Source organism: Zophobas morio, unplaced genomic scaffold, assembly GCF_036711695.1.
Source record: "Zophobas morio isolate AGI-343-1 ecotype UQ-CSIRO unplaced genomic scaffold, CSIRO_AGI_Zmor_V1 ptg000010l, whole genome shotgun sequence".
NCBI classification, from domain to species: domain Eukaryota; kingdom Metazoa; phylum Arthropoda; class Insecta; order Coleoptera; family Tenebrionidae; genus Zophobas; species Zophobas morio.
The window spans coordinates 6,933,713-6,956,177 of record NW_026972115.1 but is presented as its reverse complement, the minus strand read 5'-3'; the positions used below and the strand labels follow the sequence as shown (position 1 = coordinate 6,956,177).

Sequence of the window (22,465 nt, the reverse complement as noted above, 5' to 3'; positions counted from 1 at the left end):
CCCAAAACCGTATTTTCAAATTTAATTTAAAAAAAAAACAAACATCAATCAATGACAGTTGCACTGACAAAACCGAAACCTGTCTTACCGACTCAGTATTTTCTCGGCTTTTCCGCTTGTGTACATAGCACGTATTTCGCAAAAAAGCTAGAAAAAACGCCGTTCTTGCGGTAAAAAGTGTACAATTCGAACAACATGGACAGCGGCGACGACACAACCAACAACGAAAACGGTAAGTCGACGTTTTTTCCCCGAAATCCCAAAGCGTCTTACGCCTAGAAACAACGTTTGTCTTGCAGTAAGGAGGACACGCTCGGGCAAAATCGTACGGACGCCTCCGGCAGTGAAAACCCCGGCGAAGAAGACGCGCAAAAAGGTCGTACTCATGGAGGTGGAAGTCTCTGAAGAAGAGGAAGAAATCCAGTCGAACAACACGCAGAAGAGCGAAGAACCGGAGCACAACAACGGCGCCGCGAACGACGATAATCACGAGGAGGAGTTGGAGGAGCAGGCGGTGATGGACATCGCTGAAGATGGAGTGGAGGCACCAGCGGGTGCGGAGGATGATGATGATGCCGCGTTGAGCGCCTTGATTGATGAGAGGATGGCACAAGAGGCTGAAGCGAGTAAGGAGGGAATGGAGGATGGGGAGGAGATGACGTTCGCGGAACCGGTGGTGGAAGAGAGCAGCGACATACAAGAAGTAGATGAAGTGGTGGAGGAGACGGATGTGTCGATGGTTGAAGAGAAGAATGGGGTGGGTGGGTTGAGCGAGACAGAACAGGAGAAGGATGAAGAGAAGAAGGAAGACGAGAACGCGGAAAGCGTAGAAGAGAAGATCGAAGAAAGTGAAGAGAGTAAGAAAGAGGAAGAACGACCAGTGGTGAGTTTGAGTGAAGTAGTTTGTACATTGTTGAAGATTCTGTCTGTCTATTGAAGATTGTAATATTATATATTTACTATACCCCTCCAAAAAGCTGATGACGTCATCCCAAAAACTTATTAAATAAATGTGAATTAAATAGTATAGCCTGAGAGTCAATGTGGTTTGATACTATTTTAATTTTCTAGAATTCGTTGTGAAGGCTGTTGAAAAAAAAACCTTAATTAAAATTTAATCAATAAATTTACAGGGTGTTTTATCTCTAACAGCTCACACGATACTTAGGAGATTTCTTTGACAGGAAATTCAATTTTCATGTTTTCTCGAATTTCCACAGCTAGTTGCAGATGTTCAAATTTTTTGTTTCCTTTCGCCTTGGTAGATAATATTCCTACCTGCGGAACCAATTGCATTGATACTTTAAGTGCTACTAAGGTTATTGTGAAACTGATAACATTCCAATCAAAATTAAATTCCTAGAAAAAAATTAATTTCGTAGAAACAAAGTACAATGACGACTAAAACCGGTTTATAGTCCTGAAAGTTTCAAGTTTTATGTTATAAAAAGGAGACTTTTGACCGTAGCTATATCTCACAGAACACCGGTATATAGTGTATTTATTATTGTGACGTGCATACCTCAAGTACTATGGTATTTCCTAAAAATCGTTGTTTTTTTTTTCTCGTATAATAAATTAATTATTAACAATGGTGAAACCAAGTGGAACGTGACGCAATGTTCATGTAGTGCGAAACCAATTTTAAAAAGAATTATTCACAGTCAACGACATGCAAAAAATTGCAAAAATACCAACTGTTACAGAATTTTTACGAATTATAATTCTTGATATCTCACTCTCAGTTTTAATCAACCTTCAGATGAAGATGCAATCAGAATGAGAAAGTCTATAATTAAGTGTAGTGTAGTTTCCCGATGTTTTTTTACTTTCAAACAATCTGATCTGAATGAAGTCCCTCAGTTACGTAACATCAATGAATTTTTTTCAGCCATCGTTTGTTTTAAAATGTTGGCCAATTAATTTATGATTCGACACGACTCACACCCACCTTTCAGCTAATTTACATAATTTGATGGAGAACTATGTTTGGCAGTGACGGCAGCAAGCTTTTTTATCGCTAACGATTTCTGAAAAATTCGACACCTGCAAATGCGCATATTTTCTTGTGAGGCCAATATTTCGCTTATTGCTACAGATATCGACGTGCACCAAAAGACAATTAAATAGAGCAGTGCCATTTTCTGCGTTAATTATTATTTTCGCTTTTCGTCATAAGAGTGTCGTTCGGGCACGGTATAAGTAAACAAATTCTGGAACACCCGGTATTTTTTAATATTTCGTTGTCTTTGAATATTCCTTTTTATAGTTGGCTGGGCACTATATGAACATTTTTTGCGTCACGTTCCACTTGGTTGTTAGTAATTACGTTGTTAGTAATTTAATATTCGAAAAAAAAAACGAATTTTAGGAAACACTAAACTCAAAGTATATAGGTGATACCAACAATTTATTTTTACGGTAAATTTCAAAGGTAGACAACTTTGGTGCTCTTCAAAATTTCAGCGTTATCTGATATATTTTTATATTTTCAAATCAAACTTTTTAACGTACCCCAAATTTTAATAATATTTCCCAGTGGAGGGATGTTTCTACACCTAGAATTATCATTTGGCCCTATACAGGGTCATTTAAATAAAAATCTTCGCAGTATAGGTCAGTTTTTAAGAGTTCATCGCATGACGCGTTTTTCAAGGACGCGATTTACGCAAAACCAAATCAACTTTTTCAATAGAAAACCTGTCCACGGTATAAGCTCGTAAATGCCTCTCTTCAAACGTTAGCGAACCAGTCGCTATTCAAAAAATCGTGCCTCAGAACCAATATGCTTCGTCGGATCGTTCCCAAATAAACCGATTTTTTTTTCCTCGCGTAATCAAGTCCGCAAACCGATTTAATGGTAGTTCGAAACTTAATTACGCTGACCACACATAGCACGAGAGTAACCGCGACCGCTCATTACCATACAATGCAGTAATCATTCTCGTTATTTCGTTCCCAGCAGACGGGCGAACCCGACGCCGAAAACATATCAGAAGATGAGCTGCCCACGGTGCAAGCCGTCAAAGTACCAGAAACCGAGGAGGTCTCCGACGAAGAGCTTCCAGGGCCGAAGCGCGCGGAGCTGCCCGCCGACACCGAGGTGGTGTCGGAGGACGAACTGCCGACCGTGAAAAAGGAAGCGCCGAAGCGAAAATTGGCGGAGGGCGACTACGACCCGGGATCGCCGACTTCGGAGGGCGAAACGCCGTCGAAGAAGCCGTCGCTGGAGAGCGCGGCGGTCAAAGAGGAAGATAAGAAGGAGAAACCGAAGAAGCTTCCAGAGCTAGATAAGTACTGGAAGGCGGTGAACGACGACCCGACTGATTTCACGGGTTGGACGTACTTGCTGCAGTATGTGGACCAGGAGGTGAGTTTTGATTTTGGTTGGTTGGTTGTGATTTTTTTGTGTGTGTATTGTGGTAGAATGACATGGAGGCCGCCCGAGAAGCCTACGACGCGTTCTTGTCCCACTACCCCTACTGCTACGGCTACTGGCGCAAGTACGCCGACTACGAGAAGCGCAAAGGCAACAAGAAGAAGTGCGAAGAGGTACGTAAATTTCTCTAGACATATCCCGTGCAATGCTTTATACACTCACATAATTATTTTGCAATCCCTACAGCTCGGCGTGGTGGCTGCTAAATATTACGATTGTAGTGAATACAAAATACGATATTGTAAATGTATATGTAGTCTGTTATTTATATGTTATTTAAGTTGTAATTGTGTTATCTTACAATACTTGATATACCTATATAGTGAAGTACGTTAAATTGTAAAAATCACCCCCAAAAGAGTCTCAGCAAGGTGAACAGCGAGGCTTGCATCGCTGGATATAGTTTCGCAATCCGAAAAATGTAAGAAAACCCAAAATAAATTCCACGTGATAGGATGAGATAACTAAATACAGTATTTCTAAATAATACAATATAAGTAGACTAATTGTCTTTTCCAGGTATCATAAACTTTTTTTGTTTTGGTGTGTATTTATTTGCTCCTGCGGGGCACGCGACAGACAGGTAAACATTGAATCAAGTATTGTTCTTCTGGCAAACAAATACACATCAAAGAGGTGTACGATTTACGTTTTTTTCTAATTGATCATTGTAAAGGTATTCGAGAGAGGCTTGAAAGCGATTCCGCTCTCCGTCGATTTGTGGATCCACTACCTCACCTACGTGAAAACGACCAAACCGGACGACGAGGACTACATCAGGTCGCAATTCGAGAGGGCGATCGCTGCCAGCGGACTGGAATTCCGGTCGGACAGGCTGTGGGACTCGTACATCAAGTGGGAGACGGAGGGCAAGAGGCTGCAGAACGTCACGTCGATCTACGATAGGCTCTTCACCACACCGACGCAGGGCTACAACACGCATTTCGAAAAGTGAGAAACATTCCACTGTTAAACATCCGTTAAAAAACTTAATTTCAGCTTCCAAGAGCACATCTCCTCGAACCCTCCTAACAAAGTCGTAGAAGTGGACGAATTCTTGGCTCTGCGCAAGGAAGTCCGACACATGTTAAAGCACGACAGTGCCAACGAAAACAAAACCGATAATTCAGACGTGCCACCTGGGGAAGACGACTCCAGCAAAGTCATCAGTACAGACGAAGAGACTAAAGCGATACGGGAAAGAATAATCTCAATAAGGCGAAAAATACACAAAAACACAGTGGCGGCGGTCACGGCGAGGTGGAACTTCGAAGAAGGGGTAAATGTTTTTATTTATTTGTTTTTACTTAAGTCCAAGTGATGATTTTGCTTCGATTATTTCGCGCCGTGCGCGAGGTAATCCCGAACCTTGATGTAGACGTCGCAAGGGCCATCTGATGGACAAACAATTACCTCACTTAATTCCACTCTTGCGAACAATCTCTAACTTTCGTTGCATTTCTATCCAGATCAAACGACCCTATTTCCACGTCAAGCCCCTGGAAAGGTGCCAACTCAAGAACTGGCAAGAATACCTCGACTTCGAAATCGAGCAAGGCGACCAAGTCCGCATCGTCGTCTTGTTCGAGCGTTGCCTCATCGCCTGCGCCCTCTACGAAGAGTTCTGGTTGAAATTCGTGCACTACTTAGAAAGTTTAAAGGACCCCGAACTCCAGTCCAAAATCCGCGACGTGTACGAGAGAGCTTGCACCATCCACCACCTCAAGAAGCCCAGTTTGCACCTGCAATGGGCCATGTTCGAGGAGAGCGTCCAGAATTTCCACAGAGCCGCCGAAATCTTAGTCAACCTAGAAAAGTCAGTACCTAATGTTCTACAGATAGCCTACAGAAGGATAAATTTAGAGAGGCGCAGAAACGACAACGACAAGTGCGCACAACTGTACGAACACTACATTAACAATTCAAAGAATAAGATGATCTCGAGTAACATAGCCATAAAATATTCAAGGTTCGCTTTGAAGATACTCAAAAATAAGGAAAAAGCGTTGGAGATACTTCGGTCGGCGATTACGAAGGATCCGAACAACCCGAGGTTGTACTTACAGTTGATTGATCTGACGTTGCAGCAGGAGGACGTCACGGAGAATACGATAGTGGAGTTGATTGATTCGTTCTTGGAGAAGGAGACTGCTGATGCTGACCAGAAGGTCTTGTTTGCGCAGAGGAAGTTGGAGTACTTGGAGGATTTCGGGGCGGATATACAGTCGGTGCAAAAGGCGTACGAAGACTACCAGAAGTACATCAAACAGAGCAAAGACAGCGGGAAGAAGAAAGAGTCAAAGAAGTAAGTGGCTGCGAATGTCGCTTTTATTGTTTAATTATTTTTTCAATTTTTTCCAGCGATGCCACTTCGACGGATAAGAAAGGTAAAGCGTCGAATCAGCAGGCGTCGCAGTCGAGCTCGTACGGGAGCTACGGCAACTACGGGAATTCGTCAGCTCAAGGATCTTACCAATACTCGGGCTCCCAGACCGGTCAGTACAACTACTCATACGGCCAAGGTGATCAGTATCAGTATCAAGGGTGGCAGTATCCGCAAGGGAGCTATAGCGGCTACAACCAATGGGGTTCGTACGGAGGCGGATACAGTTATTAGTTTTTATATTCGATAAACTTCCACTTTTTCTAGTTTCTAGGATTATCTTCAATTTGTACACAATGAATGTACTTTTTTTTTACACCCTTTTCCACGGGTACAAATCTGTTTTATTTTAATTTAATATAATTTCGTGCGTTGTGGATTGTAACCTTGTACTACCTAAACGAGTAATTAATATACATAGTATATGTAAAAATATTGTATTTAACTCAAATCAGTAACCTATGGAACGAATCGTGTAAGCTAAACAGAATTACTATAGGTTTCGTCTTTTTGCACTTCTGTTCGTATATTTCATCACAGATGTCGGATAAGTTCTTCTTGTGGCGCTGGTGTCTGAAAAACATTCGTATAAACCGCGTGCCAAAAACCACAAAGTACATACTTTTCGAAAATAATCTCAAGACTCCGATGATACTGATGGTCGCTCTCCCACTCCAAATACGACGCTATCGTCCGAATCACGTTCGACTCCACACTAACCCCCAACACGGTGACCGAGCCGCTCAATTTCTTGAATAACCCGTCCAAGTGACTCCTGATCTGCAGCTCGTAGCGCCTCCTAGCGTTAGCCGATAGTTTCTCGGCGGTCACGAACATGACCGACACCGTAGCGTCGTGTGCGTCGTTCTTTTCCGAGTAACTGCTCTTGCTGTCGGACTTGGAGAGGATCCCGGCGGCGGGGGCGACCTCCTGCGAGCCTTCCTTCCACGTTTTGATAATCCTCTGCATGTTTTCCACCAGCTCGGGCAGCTTGAACATTTTCTCTTGGAATCGCTCGCGCTCCCAACTGTGCACGCGCACCACGCCTTGCTCGCCGTCTTTCAGCATGATGACGTGAGGGACCTTGAGCTCGGTGCACTGCTCGTGGATTTCCTCGATGTTGGTGGCTTCCACCATGACGCAACGCAAACCCACAGCCCACAGACTTCGCAGGACCTTCGTTTTTTCCTTCAGCATGGGTTTAGACCCCACGGAACACACCGCCACGTCGAGGTACTCCGTATTCGGTAGATCCTCGCTTTGTTCTCGCATCACGGCCTGCACTAGCTTGTCTAAAGATAAAGAAATCCCGACTGCGGACTGCCGGATGTCGCGACCCGACATATTCGCGTTGTCAATCATCTTCCTGTAGGAGGTGATCATGGAATCGTAGCGGCCTCCCGCAGCCAAAACCTCCTTGTTACCGTGCTTGTGCTTCTTCTTCAACTCGCACACAAACTGGCAAATCATACCGGAATACTGCTGGATGTTGTAAATAACCCCCGGGGCTACCACCATTTCGAACTAAAATTCACCAAATCTAGTAACAAAATTGGGTTTGTGGATACGCACCGTCACTCCGAACGCTTCAGCATTGTGTGCTATGGTCTTCAAGTCTTGCAACGCTTGCTTAGCTAAAAGACTCGCCTCGTTGGCTTTTTTGCGCGTGATTTGTTGCAACTGATTGACGGCTTTGCACACTTCAAACTCCGAACTGAAGATGTTGGTTAAAGTCGCTATTGAATTGTCAGAGAGTCCAAAGCTGATGAGATAAGTTTGTAAGTCGCTCCTTGACATTTTGCCATCCTACGAAACGACTTAAGTCAGGTTGAATGAGTTACACACGTGACTTACTTTGACGTCCGAGAACTTCTCTAAAACCTCCTGGTGTTTGTCCTTGATGCCACAATGTAACAAAATCGCTTTAATCAAAGACGTGTGATTCAACCGTATCGTTACTTGTTTGTTCTTCACAACCGGGAGTTCGTTGATGATTTCGAAAATGACGTAGAGGATTTCCGCGTCGGGCATGTGGTTCCCCGGAGTAGGACTCACGATGTCGAAGGCACATTCGTACAATTCGCGCGGTAAAAACCCGAAAACTTTCTTCTCTCGATACACCCTCTCGACTGAATACCGCCTGAACGAAGTTATTCCATTCCAGGCCACGTAGCGCGCAAACGGGACTCTCAGGTCGTGCGGAAGCGACACGATACCTCCAAAGTGCGTCATGAGTTTAACACAAGACTCGACCCCCTCATAGTACTGGCTTTTCGGCATTAACAATGGCGTCGGTAAATTCTGGCCGCCATGTTGCTTAAAAATCTGCTTGCGTTAAGCCAAGAAATTCGACCCGTTTGACTTACCTTAACAATGACCTCTCTGACGTAGTCGTACAAGTTCAAAGGCTTGCTCAACGTAGGCGCCGATGGGTCCTTGTCGTACGTAATATCCTGCGCAGGCGTCAACGTCTGGTCAAAACACGAAGCGATCAAATACTTGTAACATTTCAACTGAGGATTACTCAAAGTGTGCCTGACTAACTCCCTCAGTTCGCACTCCTCCAACACAGGCGGCGGCACGTGTTCGGACTGCAGCAGCTCCTGTGACGTCGGTCGCTTCGATACGTCATGGTTCAACAACCACCTAATCAAAAACTTCTGTTTATCGTCATTCGGGAAGTCCTCAGGCAAAACGACGTCTTTTTTACGTATTCCTGTTAAAATAGTGATGCGCTCCATGTTGGTAGCCGAGGGTCTGTAGCACATCTCGAAAAAAATTATCCCTAGACTGTAAATATCGACCTTTTGGTTGTAAGTGGCTTTGGACGCCACGCTCAGTTCGGGAGCTACGTACAGAGCAGTCCCGATCAAACCCGTCTTGCTTTCGTCCATCGTGTCCTCCTCTGTTTGGAACGGCCGCCCGAAGTTGTATTCGTTCAACTTCGTTTTTATGTTGGTAGCTAACCCGAAGTCGCCGATTTTCACGTGGTCGGCCGAGTCCAAGAAAATGTTAACGGGCTTGAGGTCCCGGTGGATCATGCCCTGCTGGTGGATGTGTGCCAACCCTGGAAAGCGAAAATGACATTTTCGTCAGTTGGTGCTACAAAAGTCAAACCTTCAACGATTTCCCTAAATAATCTCCAGACGCGAACTTCATCTAAGTACACGCTGTTGTCGATAGCGTTTCTTAGGGTACTCTTCTCGCAGAACTCCATCTGGATGTACATGAATTCGATTTGGCGGCCGTTTTCGAAAGTCGAATCTCTGGAATGTGTGCTTTTGGTGGACTGAGGCGACTGCTCGGCGACGTTTTCTTCAATACTGGGTTCCTCGAATTCGATACCGTCGGACTCCACCTCAAATCTGTACCAAAATATTACCAAATCACCAAAACTTGACCCAAACTTACACTCCCCATCTGTTTTCGTCGTCGCTGCTCGACTCATCGGAACTCGAATCAAAAGGAGCTTGCGATTTGCTGTCGTACGTAATCGACACTTCGACACTTTTAAGCGAAGGTGCGAGTTCTTCAATGTTATCGTTAAGAGTGAACTGCAACATAAACCAATCAGGAACGCCGTTTTAGAGATACCACTCACCTCGTCAGGACGGATAATTTTGGGTCGCTTTTCGGTCTCAGTCGACGTGGTGGTCTCCATCTCACTACTATCATCCTTCTTAATAACCGTCCGCTCTATCCACGAATTGTAATACCGAACGATATTCTCGTGGTTAAGTCTCGACAGTAACTTAACCTCTCTCACGATTTTTTTATTCAGTTGTTTGTTCTTCGGGTTGAGTTTGATCCGTTTTATCGCGTAATACCGGCCGTCTAAGTTATTCCTCGCCTGAAATACGTTGTTTTTTAACCCTTCTACAGTACTACTAACCTTACTTTAATCACATCCCCGAACGCCCCCTTCCCTAAGTTGTCGAGTAACTCGAACTCTTGATCGATTCGCGATTGGCCGCTTTGTTGTAACAGTGAAAGTTCGGTTGCTGTCACGTCCGGCGAAACGTTTCTGTCTTCGACGTTCAAGTTGATTTTGTGGGCGGGTGACGTCAGGAGGTCGTTGTGGCGCAAAAATGCGTGATTTAGTAACTGGATTGCCGTCCATCGTTCTTTTTCTTGTTTGTGCAAACATCTAAAATGTTGGAGTGAGAGTAAGTAAAGGGGTACAGTGGTGCCAACCTTGAAATAAAATCGTGAAGCTCTGGAGGTACGGTGGTCGGTATGTTGATGTCTTCGTCGTTTGATACAACTGAGCCCTGCAATAGTGCCACCAAAAAAGCACCAAATTTGTAAATGTCAGTCTTTTTGCTGTAGTTGGTAAAGGAGTTGGATTGTGAGGTAATGTCGGTAAGGCGGCGGTGTAAACTGTAGTTGGATAGAGCCACAGTACCTAGGATGGAACTTTTGTATTGAGACGCCACTGGTATCAAATTGTTGCATTTACCTTTTTCTGTTATATAAACGCAGCTCTCCCTGATGTCTTTATGAACAACGTTGTTTCTGTGTAAATAGTCTAAAGCGGTCAAGACACCCTTTGCAACGTATTTAACAAACTGGATATTCACGCTGAAATTCTCGTTCATAAAAAATAAACAGTTCGGTCCGTTAATAAACTCTTTTAAAATGTACACAACAATTTTTCCATCACAGACATTTTCACACTTAAAATTTAGGTAGTGTATGAGATTCTGGTGTCTTAACTTTGTCAAATAATTAAATTCTTGTTCTAAACTGGCTAAATGTTTTGAATTGGTTATAGTCCATTCACTCAAAAGAACAATCTCGCCTGTTCTTACATCCATACCAATAAATACAATATGGTTAAAACTACAATGCCCTGAAATTAAATTAACCTGATTTATTTTGTTAGTGAATAGATGGCACCACAGTAGAAATGACGTGTTTAAGCACGGCCAACTGTATTAATACATATGGCCATCCCAATTCGTATAAAAAGTTGATTCTTTGACGTTTCCAAAATCGTTAATCAGGCAACGACATCTGTTGAGTACAATTATGAACTTGGTTGGCAAATAATTGTCAAAATGACGTTTTAAAATATCACGTTTTTCTGAAAGTGTAGATAATGGCACAAGAACATTAATGATATTACTCATATTATTTAGTTTTGAAATAAGATAGATATATTTTTACAAAACGAAAATTATTTAACAAAAAGGAAGGTACATATTCATAATTTTAAAACTTTTCTGCTGGTAGGTTTGTTACAGATCGTTATTTTCTTCAACCAGTCTGTTTGTTCCAAACAAATATTATCAATAACTGGTTTCACTGTTGCTCGAATAATTATATCACAAACTCTTGATTTATGTTCCAAGCAACAAAATAATGGATTTTGGTCCAAAGAAGGATGGAGCAGATTACATATTTGTTGACATGTCTTTTTGGAGTTTAAAAACGCCAACATTTTTTGAGTGACATCACTTAACAATTCCGCAGCGGAGGATCTGACACATTGCATATTCTGCCGCTCTGGCATCCGTTGCATCATTGGAGCCTCCTTTTAATCTCACGTGTGAGAACGTTGCTTCCACCGCATCGGCGCTAAAGGAACGCGTAAGAACATAGTAAAAGCCTGCTTGTTCTAATAAAAACTTAACACACAAATATGTACTTCTGGCAATAAATTTTAAAGCATGTGCAGTCTCTTGAGTGAAACCACGAAAACCGGTGCTAGCAGTATTTGATAAGATAAAACTGATTTTCGCACTTTTGACATTTTCAACTATTTTTCATTTATTTTCGAAAATTAGCGAAAAAAGTGACAACAATTTTTCGTAATTTCCAGAAAATTTTTGTCTGAAACAGTTAAAAGACGATCTGACCCACCGGAAAATATGTAGTTGACTTATAGATAAAATATTTTTTGACGATTTGTCTTCAAATAACTGAGAAATGCGAGGAAAGGACTCCAAAAATCTCCAAAATTTCCAAAAAATTTGAAACCGTTCCAAATGGCTTTATTTCAGAGAAAAACATTGAGTTTCTAGTTTTATAGAATACTAATCGCAAATTTACCTTATGAAATACTAGCCCCGCCCACCCACTTACCCTCCATTCTCTTAAAGAGTATGTCGTTTGCCAAAAATTGCCTTATTTAAGCAAGTACTAGCCCCACCCAGCCACCCTGTATTTTCTTAGGGATATGTTATTTACTAAAATCAGTTTTTTTGTTAGCAAATACTAGCCCCGCCCACCCGCCCTCTCTTACCTTGTAGGATATGTCATTTGCCACCGTTAGTCTTACCTTAGCAAGTACTAGCCCCGCCCACCCGCCCTCTAGTTTCTTGGAAGGTATGTGATTTGCCAAAATCACTATTATCTTAGCAAGTACTATATTGTATATTGAAGTGGCAAAATAAATGATTAAACAGTAATTAAATAGTACTTGCTAAGATAATACTGATTTTGGCAAATCACATACCTTCCAAGAAAATAGAGGGTGGGTGGGCGGGGCTAGTATCTGCTAAGATAAAACTGATTTTCGCACTTTTGACATTTTCAACTATTTCAGAAAATTAGTTGAAGACATTTTTTGTAATTTCCAAAAATTTTTTGTCTGTAACAGTTAAAAGACGATCTGATCCAGCGGAAAATAGTTGGCTTATAGATAATAATTTTTCGCAGATTACGAATCTAAAATATTTTTCACGATTTCTCTTCAAATAACTGAGAAATGCGAGAAAAGGAGTCCAAAAATTCCCAACATTTCCAAAAAATTCTAAAACCGTTCCAAATGGCTTTATTTGAGAGGAAAACATTGACTTTCTAGTTTTATAGAATACTAATCGCAAATTTACCTTATGAAATACTAGCCCCGCCCACCCACTCACCCTCCATTTTCTTAAAGAGTATGTCGTTTGCCAAATATTGTCTCATCTTAGCAAGTACTAGCCCCACCCACCCACCCTCTATTTTCTTAGGAATATGTTATTTACTAAAATCAGTTTTTTTGTTATCAAACACTAGCCCCGCCCACCCGCCCTTTCTTACCTTGTAGGATATGTCATTTGCCACCATTGGTCTTATTTTAGGAAGTACTAGCCCCGCCCACCCGCCCTCTAGTTTCTTGGAAGGTATGTGATTTGCCAAAATCAGTATTATCTTAGCAAGTACTATATTGTATATTGAAATGGCAAAATAAATGATTAAACACTAATTAAATAGTACTTGCTAAGATAATACTGATTTTGGCAAATCACATACCTTCCAAGAAAATAGAGGGTGGGCGGGCGGGGCTAGTATTTGATAAGATAAAACTGATTTTCGCACTTTTGACATTTTCAACTATTTTTCAACTATTTCAGAAAATTAGTTGAAGACATTTTTTTGTAATTTCCAAAAATTTTTTGTCTGTAACAGTTAAAAGACGATCTGATCCAACGGAACATAGTTGGCTTATAGATAATTTTTCGCAGATTACGAATCTAAAATATTTTTCACGATTTGTCTTCAAATAACTGAATCTAAATGTTACCCTTTTTAAAAAACTTTCTAATACCACCGTTTTTAAACTCTAAAAAGACATGTCAACAAATATGTAATCTGCTCCATCCTTCTTTGGACCAAAATCCATTATTTTGTTGCTTGGAACATAAATCAAGAGTTTGTGATATAATTATTCGAGCAACGGTGAAACCAGTTATTGATAATATTTGTTTGGAACAAACAGACTGGTTGAAGAAAATAACGATCTGTAACAAACCTACCAGCAGAAAAGTTTTAAAATTATGAATATGTACCTTCCTTTTTGTTAAATAATTTTCGTTTTGTAAAAATATATCTATCTTATTTCAAAACGAAATAGTAGGAGTAATATCATTAATGTTCTTGTGCCATTATCTACACTTTCAGAAAAACGTGATATTTTAAAACGTCATTTTGACAATTATTTGCCAACCAAGTTCATAATTGTACTCAACAGATGTCGTTGCCTGATTAACGATTTTGGAAACGTCAAAAAATCAACTTTTTAGACGAATTGGGGTGGCCATATGTATTAATACAGTTGGCCGTGGTTTAAGTAAATGACATTTCTGGCTGCCATCTGGCGAACGAAACAATAAAAACGACCACCTTACAAAACTTACTTAAACACTGGCCTCTTTTTATTTCTCTGCCACTGAATTCTATAAGTACGGTTTTTTTGTGATCACAGAGACACTCGTCGCTATTTTCGTTTGAGCTGAAACGAAATCACACCTTCTATGACTATTACATTGTGGAAGTGACTTACTTGTTTGATAGAGACTGCCTCCTATCCTCACTGTCATTCTCATTGGAATTCTCTGAATTATACCTAGTTTCACGCCTTAAACGCGACTCTGATTTTAACATCTCCTGTCTCTTCTGAACCTCCAGTTGCATAAATTGCCTCTACAATAACCAAAAAATAAACAATCTCCCTAAAACCACCAAACTCACTTGTCTATCCTCCTCCATCAACCTCTCCTGCAAATCCTTCTCCTTCTTCTCCTTCTGCCGCTGCAACATCTCGTCATAAAAACTCTTCGACGCCGGCTTATTATGCCTATGCAAAAACTCCTGCACGTGCTGCGACAACTGAAAAACCATCTCTTCCCCCTTCAACGCATTGGCAGTCCTCTCCAAATCCCTTTGTAACTGAAAAAGCAAATTATCCGAAAGACCTTTACTATTCTCCAGCTTGATTTTAGGCACGCTATTGGGGTAATCTTCATCACAAATAATGTGTAAGTCGAGTTTTGCGTACACCTCGTTGCAACCAGAGCTACCTTGCTGGGGAGTCAAGGAAATCTTGAAATTCAAAGGTTTCCATTTGTTCCACGCCGATTTGCCCCTCAGATCTTTCAAGTCATCGGCGTAAATCGCCTGAAAACGAAAAGTCGTAGGTTGGAAGGGGGCTTACGGTATTTACCTCTAGGGCCGCGAATTCGTTGTTTTGCCGGGATTCGGCCGAGTCTTCACAAGACATGCTGCAAACTGGTGCTTATCGGGCATAATTCGAACATTTGGCGCTCTCGAGGCTATCGTGCTTGATTGTTTACTTTTTATAGTGGTTTTTCTTGTAGAGGAACACCGTCTGTTTTTGAAATCGGGTGAACATAACCTGTACAAACTTGACATTTGCTGCGGAGATTATTAGTTATCATGGTAATTATTGGATGATTGGAAGGATTACATGTTTTATGGGTTAATTTGTAGAGTAAATATTTATCAAACTCGATTAATAACTTCGAAATCGAAATTTTTACATTGCGTGTATAATGGGTTGCCTACCTCGCTCACGAGACCACTTAGAATTATGAACGCTAGATGGGACGTTAGTAGTTTTCAAACAAAGACGACGTTATACTTATAGTTTTTATATTTGCAATAAACAGTGCATTTCAATCTTCAATCAGTGTTAGTTTCGCAAAATTTACTTTTGGATGAGTACAAATTTACAGAATGAATCTCGTTGCTACCCTTTCAAGTGAGTAATGTGGGTTGCATAACTTAGTGTGTTGAAAGTAAATAATGTTTAAGAATTTTGTCTTATCGCACGAATTTGTATATAACTGGAGATGCAAAGTGCTCGTCTATGTGATAGCGTTCACTAAATACCAACTTTAATCTGCATAATTATGTGATTATCGTATCGCTTTCCACCTGTTCAAACTTGGCGCCCGTGCAAACGCCCGTCGTAGATGGCAGCAGCGTCGCCTTGACAGGCCACAAAAAACCACATTTTCTCAGTCTAAACAAGCCCTACCAGCTCCCCGGGCCCAATCTTCGCCACAAATCGCGCTTCGCCCGTGTCCCAGCGCCCCCGACTTGGCCCTGGCCGCCCCCGCCGCCTCCGGTCCATGCCCCCGTCTAGGGACTTTTGTCGCTTGACCGTTTTTGATGACAGCTGGAAGTGCAGTGGCGAAAAGTTGGCCAGTTTTTGTCATCCCGTTCGCCTCCGTTTCGATCGCGATATTCCCGGATGGTGATCGCGCCCCCTTAGGGAATCCGCCCCGCTGTATATGCGACGCGCGCGTGTGAGCGCGGTGTAGTGGAAGCCCGTTTGTGCCGTGCCGGCGTCAGCATGTCGGACGAGAGCCATCCAAAGACTTTGTATGTAGGCAACCTGGACTCCTCTGTCTCGGAGGACCTTTTGTGCACGCTGTTCTCCCAGATCGGGCCCGTCAAGGGCTGCAAGATCATCAGGGAGCCCGGCAACGACCCGTACGCCTTCGTGGAGTTCACCAACCACCAGTCCGCTTCGACGGCGCTGGCGGCGATGAACAAGCGGCTCTTCCTCGACAAGGAGATGAAGGTAAAGGCAGAGGGAGGAAGGCAGGGCTTTTGTCCTGGGGGAGTGCGACACGGTGGTAGAAGGGGAGATGTGTGTGGACATGCTGGGTTGCAATTCGACTTCTTCGAATTGAGTACAAGTAGAATGTAAATTGGGGGCATGTGTTGAAGGTGGTTTTACACATGTGCATGTTTCGGGAGGGCACTGAAGGTTTTAAGCCAAATACTAACAATTCAAGAAAATGTGAACTCTGGAAAAATGAGTTGAAAGTAAATTGTAAAAAGTAGGGTGAAAAATTTTCTCTAAACACATTTTTTTTATATAATTATATCCTTCTTTATTTATATGGTTACCAATATATACAGAGCGTTTCCAGATTACTTTACTTAACCAACTGCATTGTTTTTGCACTTCTTTAAATATTTTAGTAAATTTCGCACCAGTTGAAAGCGTAGTTTCCAATGTTGATAAAACGCAATTTAAAATAACCTTAAAAGCAACACTAATTGCGCGAAATAATTTTAATGTAAGTGGAGCGACATTTATTGTGTGAAATTTTAAAATGTGTTTAAACCTACAGGAATATTCATTAAAAAATAAAACTTTCAGTGAAACTTTTTGAAGGTTGGAGACGAGTTGCCTAAAAATATAAATGTTTTGGAAGGATAAATAATTTATTAATTTACGTAGGAGGGTAATTGCTATTGTTGTTGTCGGAGTGTTCCAGTTTTTGAAATGCCCATTTATCAAATATTTTCAGCAGAATTAAAAAAATACAATTGATTGTAGCATTTCTAGTTTAACCTGAACTGACAACTTCCATTTTTTCAACGAAATTACCAATTTTTTTAATTATTGTATGTATTTATTCAATTTTGCTTCTCAAGCGTGAGCTGAGAGAAGTGTTTATTGTAGTAGAGGCAGTCAGGTTTCACAGCTTGTAGAATACGAAAACATCGGTCTCCCATTACCTTGCTACTCTCTGAAACATTTTCTATTACAATCTTCCAGACATGGTCTCATCTTGTATTTTTTCTCAATCGTCGCACTTGCTTAAAGAGAAAATTTTAACTTTTAATTTTTTGTGTCGTTCAGGTGAACTGGGCCACCAGCCCGGGCAACCAGCCGAAGCAGGACACCTCCAACCACCACCACATCTTCGTGGGCGACCTGTCGCCGGAAATAGAGACTGAAACCCTCCGAGAGGCCTTCGCTCCCTTCGGGGAGATCTCCAACTGCCGCATCGTGCGGGACCCGCAGACGCTCAAGTCGAAGGGCTACGCTTTCGTGTCGTTCGTCAAGAAGGCGGAGGCCGAGAACGCCATCCAGGCGATGAACGGCCAGTGGCTCGGCTCCAGGTCCATCCGGACCAACTGGTCGACGAGGAAGCCGCCCCCGCCCAAAACGGAGAGGCCCTCGCAGAGGGCGAAGCAGCCAACTTTTGACGAGGTCAGTGTACTTAAAAGAGCTTTGTGATGAAGGCGTCCACAGAAAACGAGGTATCCGACAATGTGTGTTGTCGTTTTAATGTCTTTTTCCCCAAAACCAATTTTCTTGTTATGACATTCTTCTATTAAAAGTTCCAGGCTGCTGTAAAATTACGCCCACTCCTACCTACATGTTAGACGCCCTGGAATTTTCTTAATTAAAAACGTTTCATTGTTTGATCTTTTTTTTAACGAAAACCGAAATGCAACAAATCAACACACGTCATTTTATTTATGGCTGCGTTAAGATTGTTTGATCTGTTGATTTATAATTATGTTTAAAATGTTTACAATAAAACAAAGATGTTGCACCCACCTGTAATTAATTAAATTGGAACAAGCACTTTTAGCGGTACGTTCACAGCGATTAAGATAATTTGGCATCTTTAACTATGCATTCGTTGTAATTGAGTTAATAATTAAGAACTTTCGCTTCTAAAATCTGCGAAAGAAGCGTCGTTCACGAATTGGGATTTTATTAGGCGAAAAACGCTCGAGTAATATCGGGAATTTTACCAAGTTTTGTTTTTGTTGTTTGTCTTAAAATCAGAAATGACGTTGCGAGTGTGGTGTGGTTATTTTTGTTTTTTGTGTGAACTTTCACTCTAATAATCGGTTTAAAATGTTGCTAGATAATTTAGAGGGTATGTTTTTATTTGTCGGCCGTCCGCTTCAAAAAACTGATGACATCATTTTTATCCAGAGTTGATAACATCGAAATGAATTTTTATTGCCAGAGAAATTACTTCTGTTTCATTAAATTCGGGAAATAAAACTTTTAAACGAAAACGCTCACACGATTACTTCCCGGGTTTTAATAACGTATCGAGTTAACCTTGCATTTTTAGTTCAATTGAACACACATTCCTGTGTCCGCTAACAATGGGCCATTTTTACAACGACCGTTTAAATTGCTCCGGCGAAATAATTTTCTTAAAAATAATATTTGTCCAACTGGGACGGTATTCACTCGGTTCTAGCGAGCAATTTTAAGCTTACGAATTTTTTATCTAGAAACTTCATTTGCGCAAATGTTAAAACAACTCGAAACGAAGCCCGCGTAACAATCGAGTCGGAATCTTCGCGGTTTATTAAAAAGCGTAAAAAATTCGACGAAATTGCCTTTTGTTTGTCTGCGATTTTATGAAGACGTCAGAGATTACTGTTGGAATTTTATCGAGGGTAAGATGCGTAATCTTGAGTTAATTGTCAGCAAACTTCATTAGTTTGTTTATCGAATAATGTAAATCGTGGAAGTGCGAGCCTTCTATTTTTAAACTATTTTATGTTTTACGGCACTGCCGATTCTAACCCTATTTTTGTTTGTTGGCACATCGCGAACAATTTATTTTAATCAGAAGTAATTCGCACTTTTTTTGCGATAAATCGCTCAAGAAACGAAACGAGACTGAGATTAAAATTAGTCCGGATGCGTAAACTACTATGGATTAAATTCTGCAACAGGTAGGTCGATGTTCGGGGCTTTTTTGACCCTGTTGATCTGTTTGATGCTCTTTTTAAATATGAAAATTGTCGCGGCTGAAGTCGTTCTTATCTGGCGTAGTTTAATTCGAACAAATCTGAATACGACTGGAAAAGAAGATATCATTGTTGTGGCAATTGAGTAATAAGCAGTCTATTCTAGTCGAATGTTATTGTTCATAACTTAATCTGCCAAAACAATGATTTCCTTTACGAATTATTAATCGTGTTATTGAAGTAATACTTAATTTTGATTAGATAGTAGTAGGACAGATGATAAGAGTTTCCCAGAATTATGAAAAATATGGATAAACATCTAAACAGAAAAGCACGAATTGTAATCGAAATTATCAGTCGATATTCGTTCATACGGGTCTAATATTAAGAACAAAATAGAAAATTGTTATCAGAAATATGATTTTTATACTCAATTAAAGTCCAGATTGTGGAGACATGTGATTTGTTACCATTTTCGTAGCAATTAACTAACAATGTTGTTGGTAAAATGAACCCTGAGCAGTCCAGTTACAACGTAACTTTTCATTAATAATTTTTTGTGGTGGCGTCATCAACTTCCGGAAAGGGATGAATGAATAAATAAATTTTAAATAGAAAGTCTTGGATGTTTGTGAATGAATGAATGAACAAATGAACAAACCAACTGTACAAATTTTGTTTATTTTACGTAATAATCTTCAAGTGCACTTAAAATCTGGATGTAGAGGATTGAGTCGTTTCGAGATTGTTTGATTTCTCTAATAAAATCAACAAATGATAAAGAGATAAACCGGAAATGGAACTCCGCATTGTTGTATTCTGTGGCCTGTGAAACGCGAAGAAAAGCATTTCACAGACATCCGGCGAAGTGACACTATTTTACTTCCGTTTATCTGTCACCCGAAAAATTAAAAGTAGCACTCTGTATACAGAAGTTAACTTTTTTTTCGTGATGACGTCACCAACTTTTTATGGGAACAAATATATTAATTGCAATAACACTAATTAGAGTGCAACTTCGTTTCGCAAATTTGAAATAATCAGAGCCATTTCAAAACTAATAATAACGAGTTTAATTTTTTAAAATCCTGCACACCTAAATACAAAACGACCATGACGTCATCAACTTTCCGAAAGAGGTGAATAAATTAATGTTTTAGTTAATTAATCGCTAAATAAGCGTTAATGTTTTTCAAAATTCTCCTTAAAAAAAATTGAGCTAAAAGAACATGTTTATTGTAAGTTTAACACAAAAGTATCCTTAAAATTTCTAAGTATCCCGTACGATGTTTTAATTCCTTTATAATTAACCCGGAAATGTCAGGTTTCATCTCAGTAATAAACAACGGTTCCTCTCTGAAACGTAAAACCTGGAAACCCGATATTTCTGGACACACTAAGCTTTTTGTAACAAAATCAAGATTTCTGTATAGGATTACCGGTATCAAACAAAGAGATAAAAAGATAATTCGCTATCAAATAGACAAAATTAAATCCTTGTTACGTGTTTTGTGTTGACTTCAGTCATCAATCAAGCCATCTTTGACTGTACAAAACCTCTGTATGTCGTGATCGTTAACAAAAAAATGAAAAATAACAGAACTGTGATAGAGCCCTGAGGAAATTCGAAAAGGGGTAGCCAAACAAAAATAATTTAATTTATGAAACAACGTATCGAAAACTGATGATACATTATTTTGTATCGATTTACTTTTTGTCGACAAAAAAACTGTTATTGTGAGGTCGTGACCCAACCGAAGTACTCGAGTAGATTTTGTTTTCATAAACAAACACCATGCAGTCTTTGTTAATCCAAATCAAGGATACGCTTCTGATTTATGTACTGTTACATAATTATTATCGACAATAGGAAATTTTTGGTGATCGTTTCGTTCGCTTCCAGGTGTACAACCAAAGTTCCCCGACCAACTGCACGGTGTACTGCGGCGGCTTCACCAACGGCCTGACCGAGGAGCTCATGCAGAAGACGTTCTCCCAGTTCGGCGTGATCCAAGACATCCGAGTGTTCAAAGACAAAGGTTACGCCTTCATAAAGTTCGCGACCAAAGAATCGGCGACGCACGCTATCGAGACGGTCCACAACACCGAGATCAACGGCCAGATGGTGAAGTGCTTCTGGGGCAAAGAGAACGGCGGCATGGGGGCGGACCCGGCCGCCGCCATGACGGCGGGCGCGGCGGTGGCGCCCGGCGCTCAGGCGCAGCCCTATTCGTACGGCTACGGCGGTTACTGGTACCAGGGCTACGGGGGCTACATGCAAGGCTATCCGTACCAGCAGTACCAGTATCAGCAGCAGTACTGCATGATGCCCCAGCAGGGACAGTGGACCGCGCAGCCCGGACAACAACCGAACGTGCCGGTTATGTACAGCACTGTGCAGAAGTACCCTTCTCAGTGAAACGAATACATAGTGTAAAGTGACTCTGACTCTGTCGAGACTATCGAAATTACATAAGGATATGTAGTTTGCCGTCATCAACGCACTTTGGCTTCAAACTTGGGTGTGCGCGCCATAGAGTTATTTTTCATACATATTTTTGTATACTTGCGTTATAGATCTTCTTTTGTACATAGTCGAGGGCCGGTTAAGTTCAAAGTGCGGTTGGCGCTAAACGATACGCGTGATACAGTTTAGTTGTGTTTTTTTTCGGAGTGAGTGTCAGGCGAGAGGGTGGGTGCGGTGTGGTGCGGTGCGAACGACGGACGAGATGGCGATCGTGACAATTCAAAGTTACTGTAGACGATATGTATAATTAGGTTAGACAAACACTTGTAATCATTAATATATCACGTTTATCTGAGAACATCAAGTTATGAGGATGCGCATGGTTGTCTTTCCAACTGAATAAGACAGATTTTATAACAAAAACAAATAATAATAATGTATATGCTAGTTGTTAATAAAAACTTCAGGTCTGGGAAACGCTTGCTCATTTTGCGTTTGACTCAAGGCAAGTTCAAGATCCTGAAATTACTAAAACTGCGACAGAAAATAAAATTTACTAACACTTGGAAATTAATGTGGCACGAGCCATGTTGTACTAAACGAACTCGTTTGGGTTCGGTGTAATGTCATTTTCCAGTCAGAGGTACCAACTGTTCGGCGTATGTCACACTCAACTGTGATCAAAAAAGTTTGTTAAGTTAAAGGGATACACGTAAAAAGCGACGAAAAAATGTGTGCAGTAATTACGTTGCAAAACGCAATTTCTTATTTTAATTCTCATTGTTTCAGTTCTAAAATGGCTGCATCCCAAGTTTGTCTATTGTAGATAGGCAACCAACAATACAGCGTAAAATGAGAGCATAACCTTAAGCGCATTCTGTCGCTATATTTTCGACCTATTTTTTAGTTTGTT

At 40.9% G+C, this 22,465-nt stretch overlaps 3 protein-coding genes across 4 annotated transcripts; 2 read left to right on the top strand and 1 right to left on the bottom strand.

Annotated features, from left to right (window-relative positions):
* The first annotated feature begins 93 nt into the window (after positions 1–93).
* On the top strand, positions 94–6,255 carry LOC135126324 (pre-mRNA-processing factor 39). Of its 2 annotated transcripts, none has more exons than XM_064052286.1 (8): positions 94–232; positions 300–883; positions 2,966–3,370; positions 3,427–3,552; positions 4,116–4,390; positions 4,439–4,718; positions 4,909–5,744; positions 5,801–6,255. In XM_064052286.1, the coding sequence occupies exons 1-8, from the start codon at positions 196–198 to the stop codon at positions 6,054–6,056; spliced, it is 2,799 nt and encodes a 932-aa protein (XP_063908356.1). In that variant the 5' UTR covers positions 94–195; the 3' UTR covers positions 6,057–6,255. The 2 variants fall into 2 exon arrangements, with proteins under 2 accessions (XP_063908356.1, XP_063908355.1); XM_064052285.1 differs by having other exon boundaries at positions 2,963–3,370.
* LOC135126323 (eIF-2-alpha kinase GCN2) lies at positions 6,246–15,101 on the bottom strand. Its single transcript, XM_064052283.1, has 15 exons — positions 14,755–15,101; positions 14,283–14,708; positions 14,095–14,234; positions 13,949–14,043; positions 10,282–10,674; positions 10,017–10,227; positions 9,720–9,969; positions 9,424–9,672; positions 9,234–9,376; positions 8,940–9,187; positions 8,189–8,889; positions 7,677–8,147; positions 7,395–7,628; positions 6,445–7,346; positions 6,246–6,395 (listed from the first exon to the last, which is right to left on the bottom strand). Exons 1-15 carry the CDS (start codon positions 14,809–14,811, stop codon positions 6,269–6,271), a joined length of 4,647 nt encoding a protein of 1,548 aa, XP_063908353.1. The 5' UTR covers positions 14,812–15,101; the 3' UTR covers positions 6,246–6,268.
* A 442-nt stretch (positions 15,102–15,543) lies between these two features.
* LOC135126322 (nucleolysin TIAR) lies at positions 15,544–22,029 on the top strand. The gene is made up of 3 exons (XM_064052282.1): positions 15,544–16,140; positions 17,215–17,568; positions 20,989–22,029. The coding sequence occupies exons 1-3, from the start codon at positions 15,910–15,912 to the stop codon at positions 21,502–21,504; spliced, it is 1,101 nt and encodes a 366-aa protein (XP_063908352.1). The 5' UTR covers positions 15,544–15,909; the 3' UTR covers positions 21,505–22,029.
* The last annotated feature ends 436 nt before the right edge of the window (positions 22,030–22,465 follow it).

What these genes read in the sequence shown, in the direction of transcription:
- LOC135126324 (XM_064052285.1), top strand. Translation starts at nt 196, where the DNA reads ATGGACAGCGGCGACGACACAACCAACAACGAAAACG. An exon ending in GGTGGAACTTCGAAGAAGGG is followed by an intron (nt 4,719 to 4,908) that starts GTAAATGTTTTT and finishes ATTTCTATCCAG; the next exon opens with ATCAAACGACCCTATTTCCA. An exon ending in AAGAAGAAAGAGTCAAAGAA is followed by an intron (nt 5,745 to 5,800) that starts GTAAGTGGCTGC and finishes AATTTTTTCCAG; the next exon opens with CGATGCCACTTCGACGGATA.
- LOC135126323 (XM_064052283.1), bottom strand. Translation starts at nt 14,811, where the DNA reads ATGTCTTGTGAAGACTCGGCCGAATCCCGGCAAAACAACGAATTCGCG. An exon ending in AAATTATCCGTCCTGACGAG is followed by an intron (nt 9,377 to 9,423) that starts GTGAGTGGTATC and finishes TTTATGTTGCAG; the next exon opens with TTCACTCTTAACGATAACAT. An exon ending in GACGAAAACAGATGGGGAGT is followed by an intron (nt 9,188 to 9,233) that starts GTAAGTTTGGGT and finishes ATTTTGGTACAG; the next exon opens with ATTTGAGGTGGAGTCCGACG.
- LOC135126322 (XM_064052282.1), top strand. Translation starts at nt 15,910, where the DNA reads ATGTCGGACGAGAGCCATCCAAAGACTTTGTATGTAGGCAACCTGGAC. An exon ending in TCCTCGACAAGGAGATGAAG is followed by an intron (nt 16,141 to 17,214) that starts GTAAAGGCAGAG and finishes TGTGTCGTTCAG; the next exon opens with GTGAACTGGGCCACCAGCCC. An exon ending in AGCAGCCAACTTTTGACGAG is followed by an intron (nt 17,569 to 20,988) that starts GTCAGTGTACTT and finishes GTTCGCTTCCAG; the next exon opens with GTGTACAACCAAAGTTCCCC.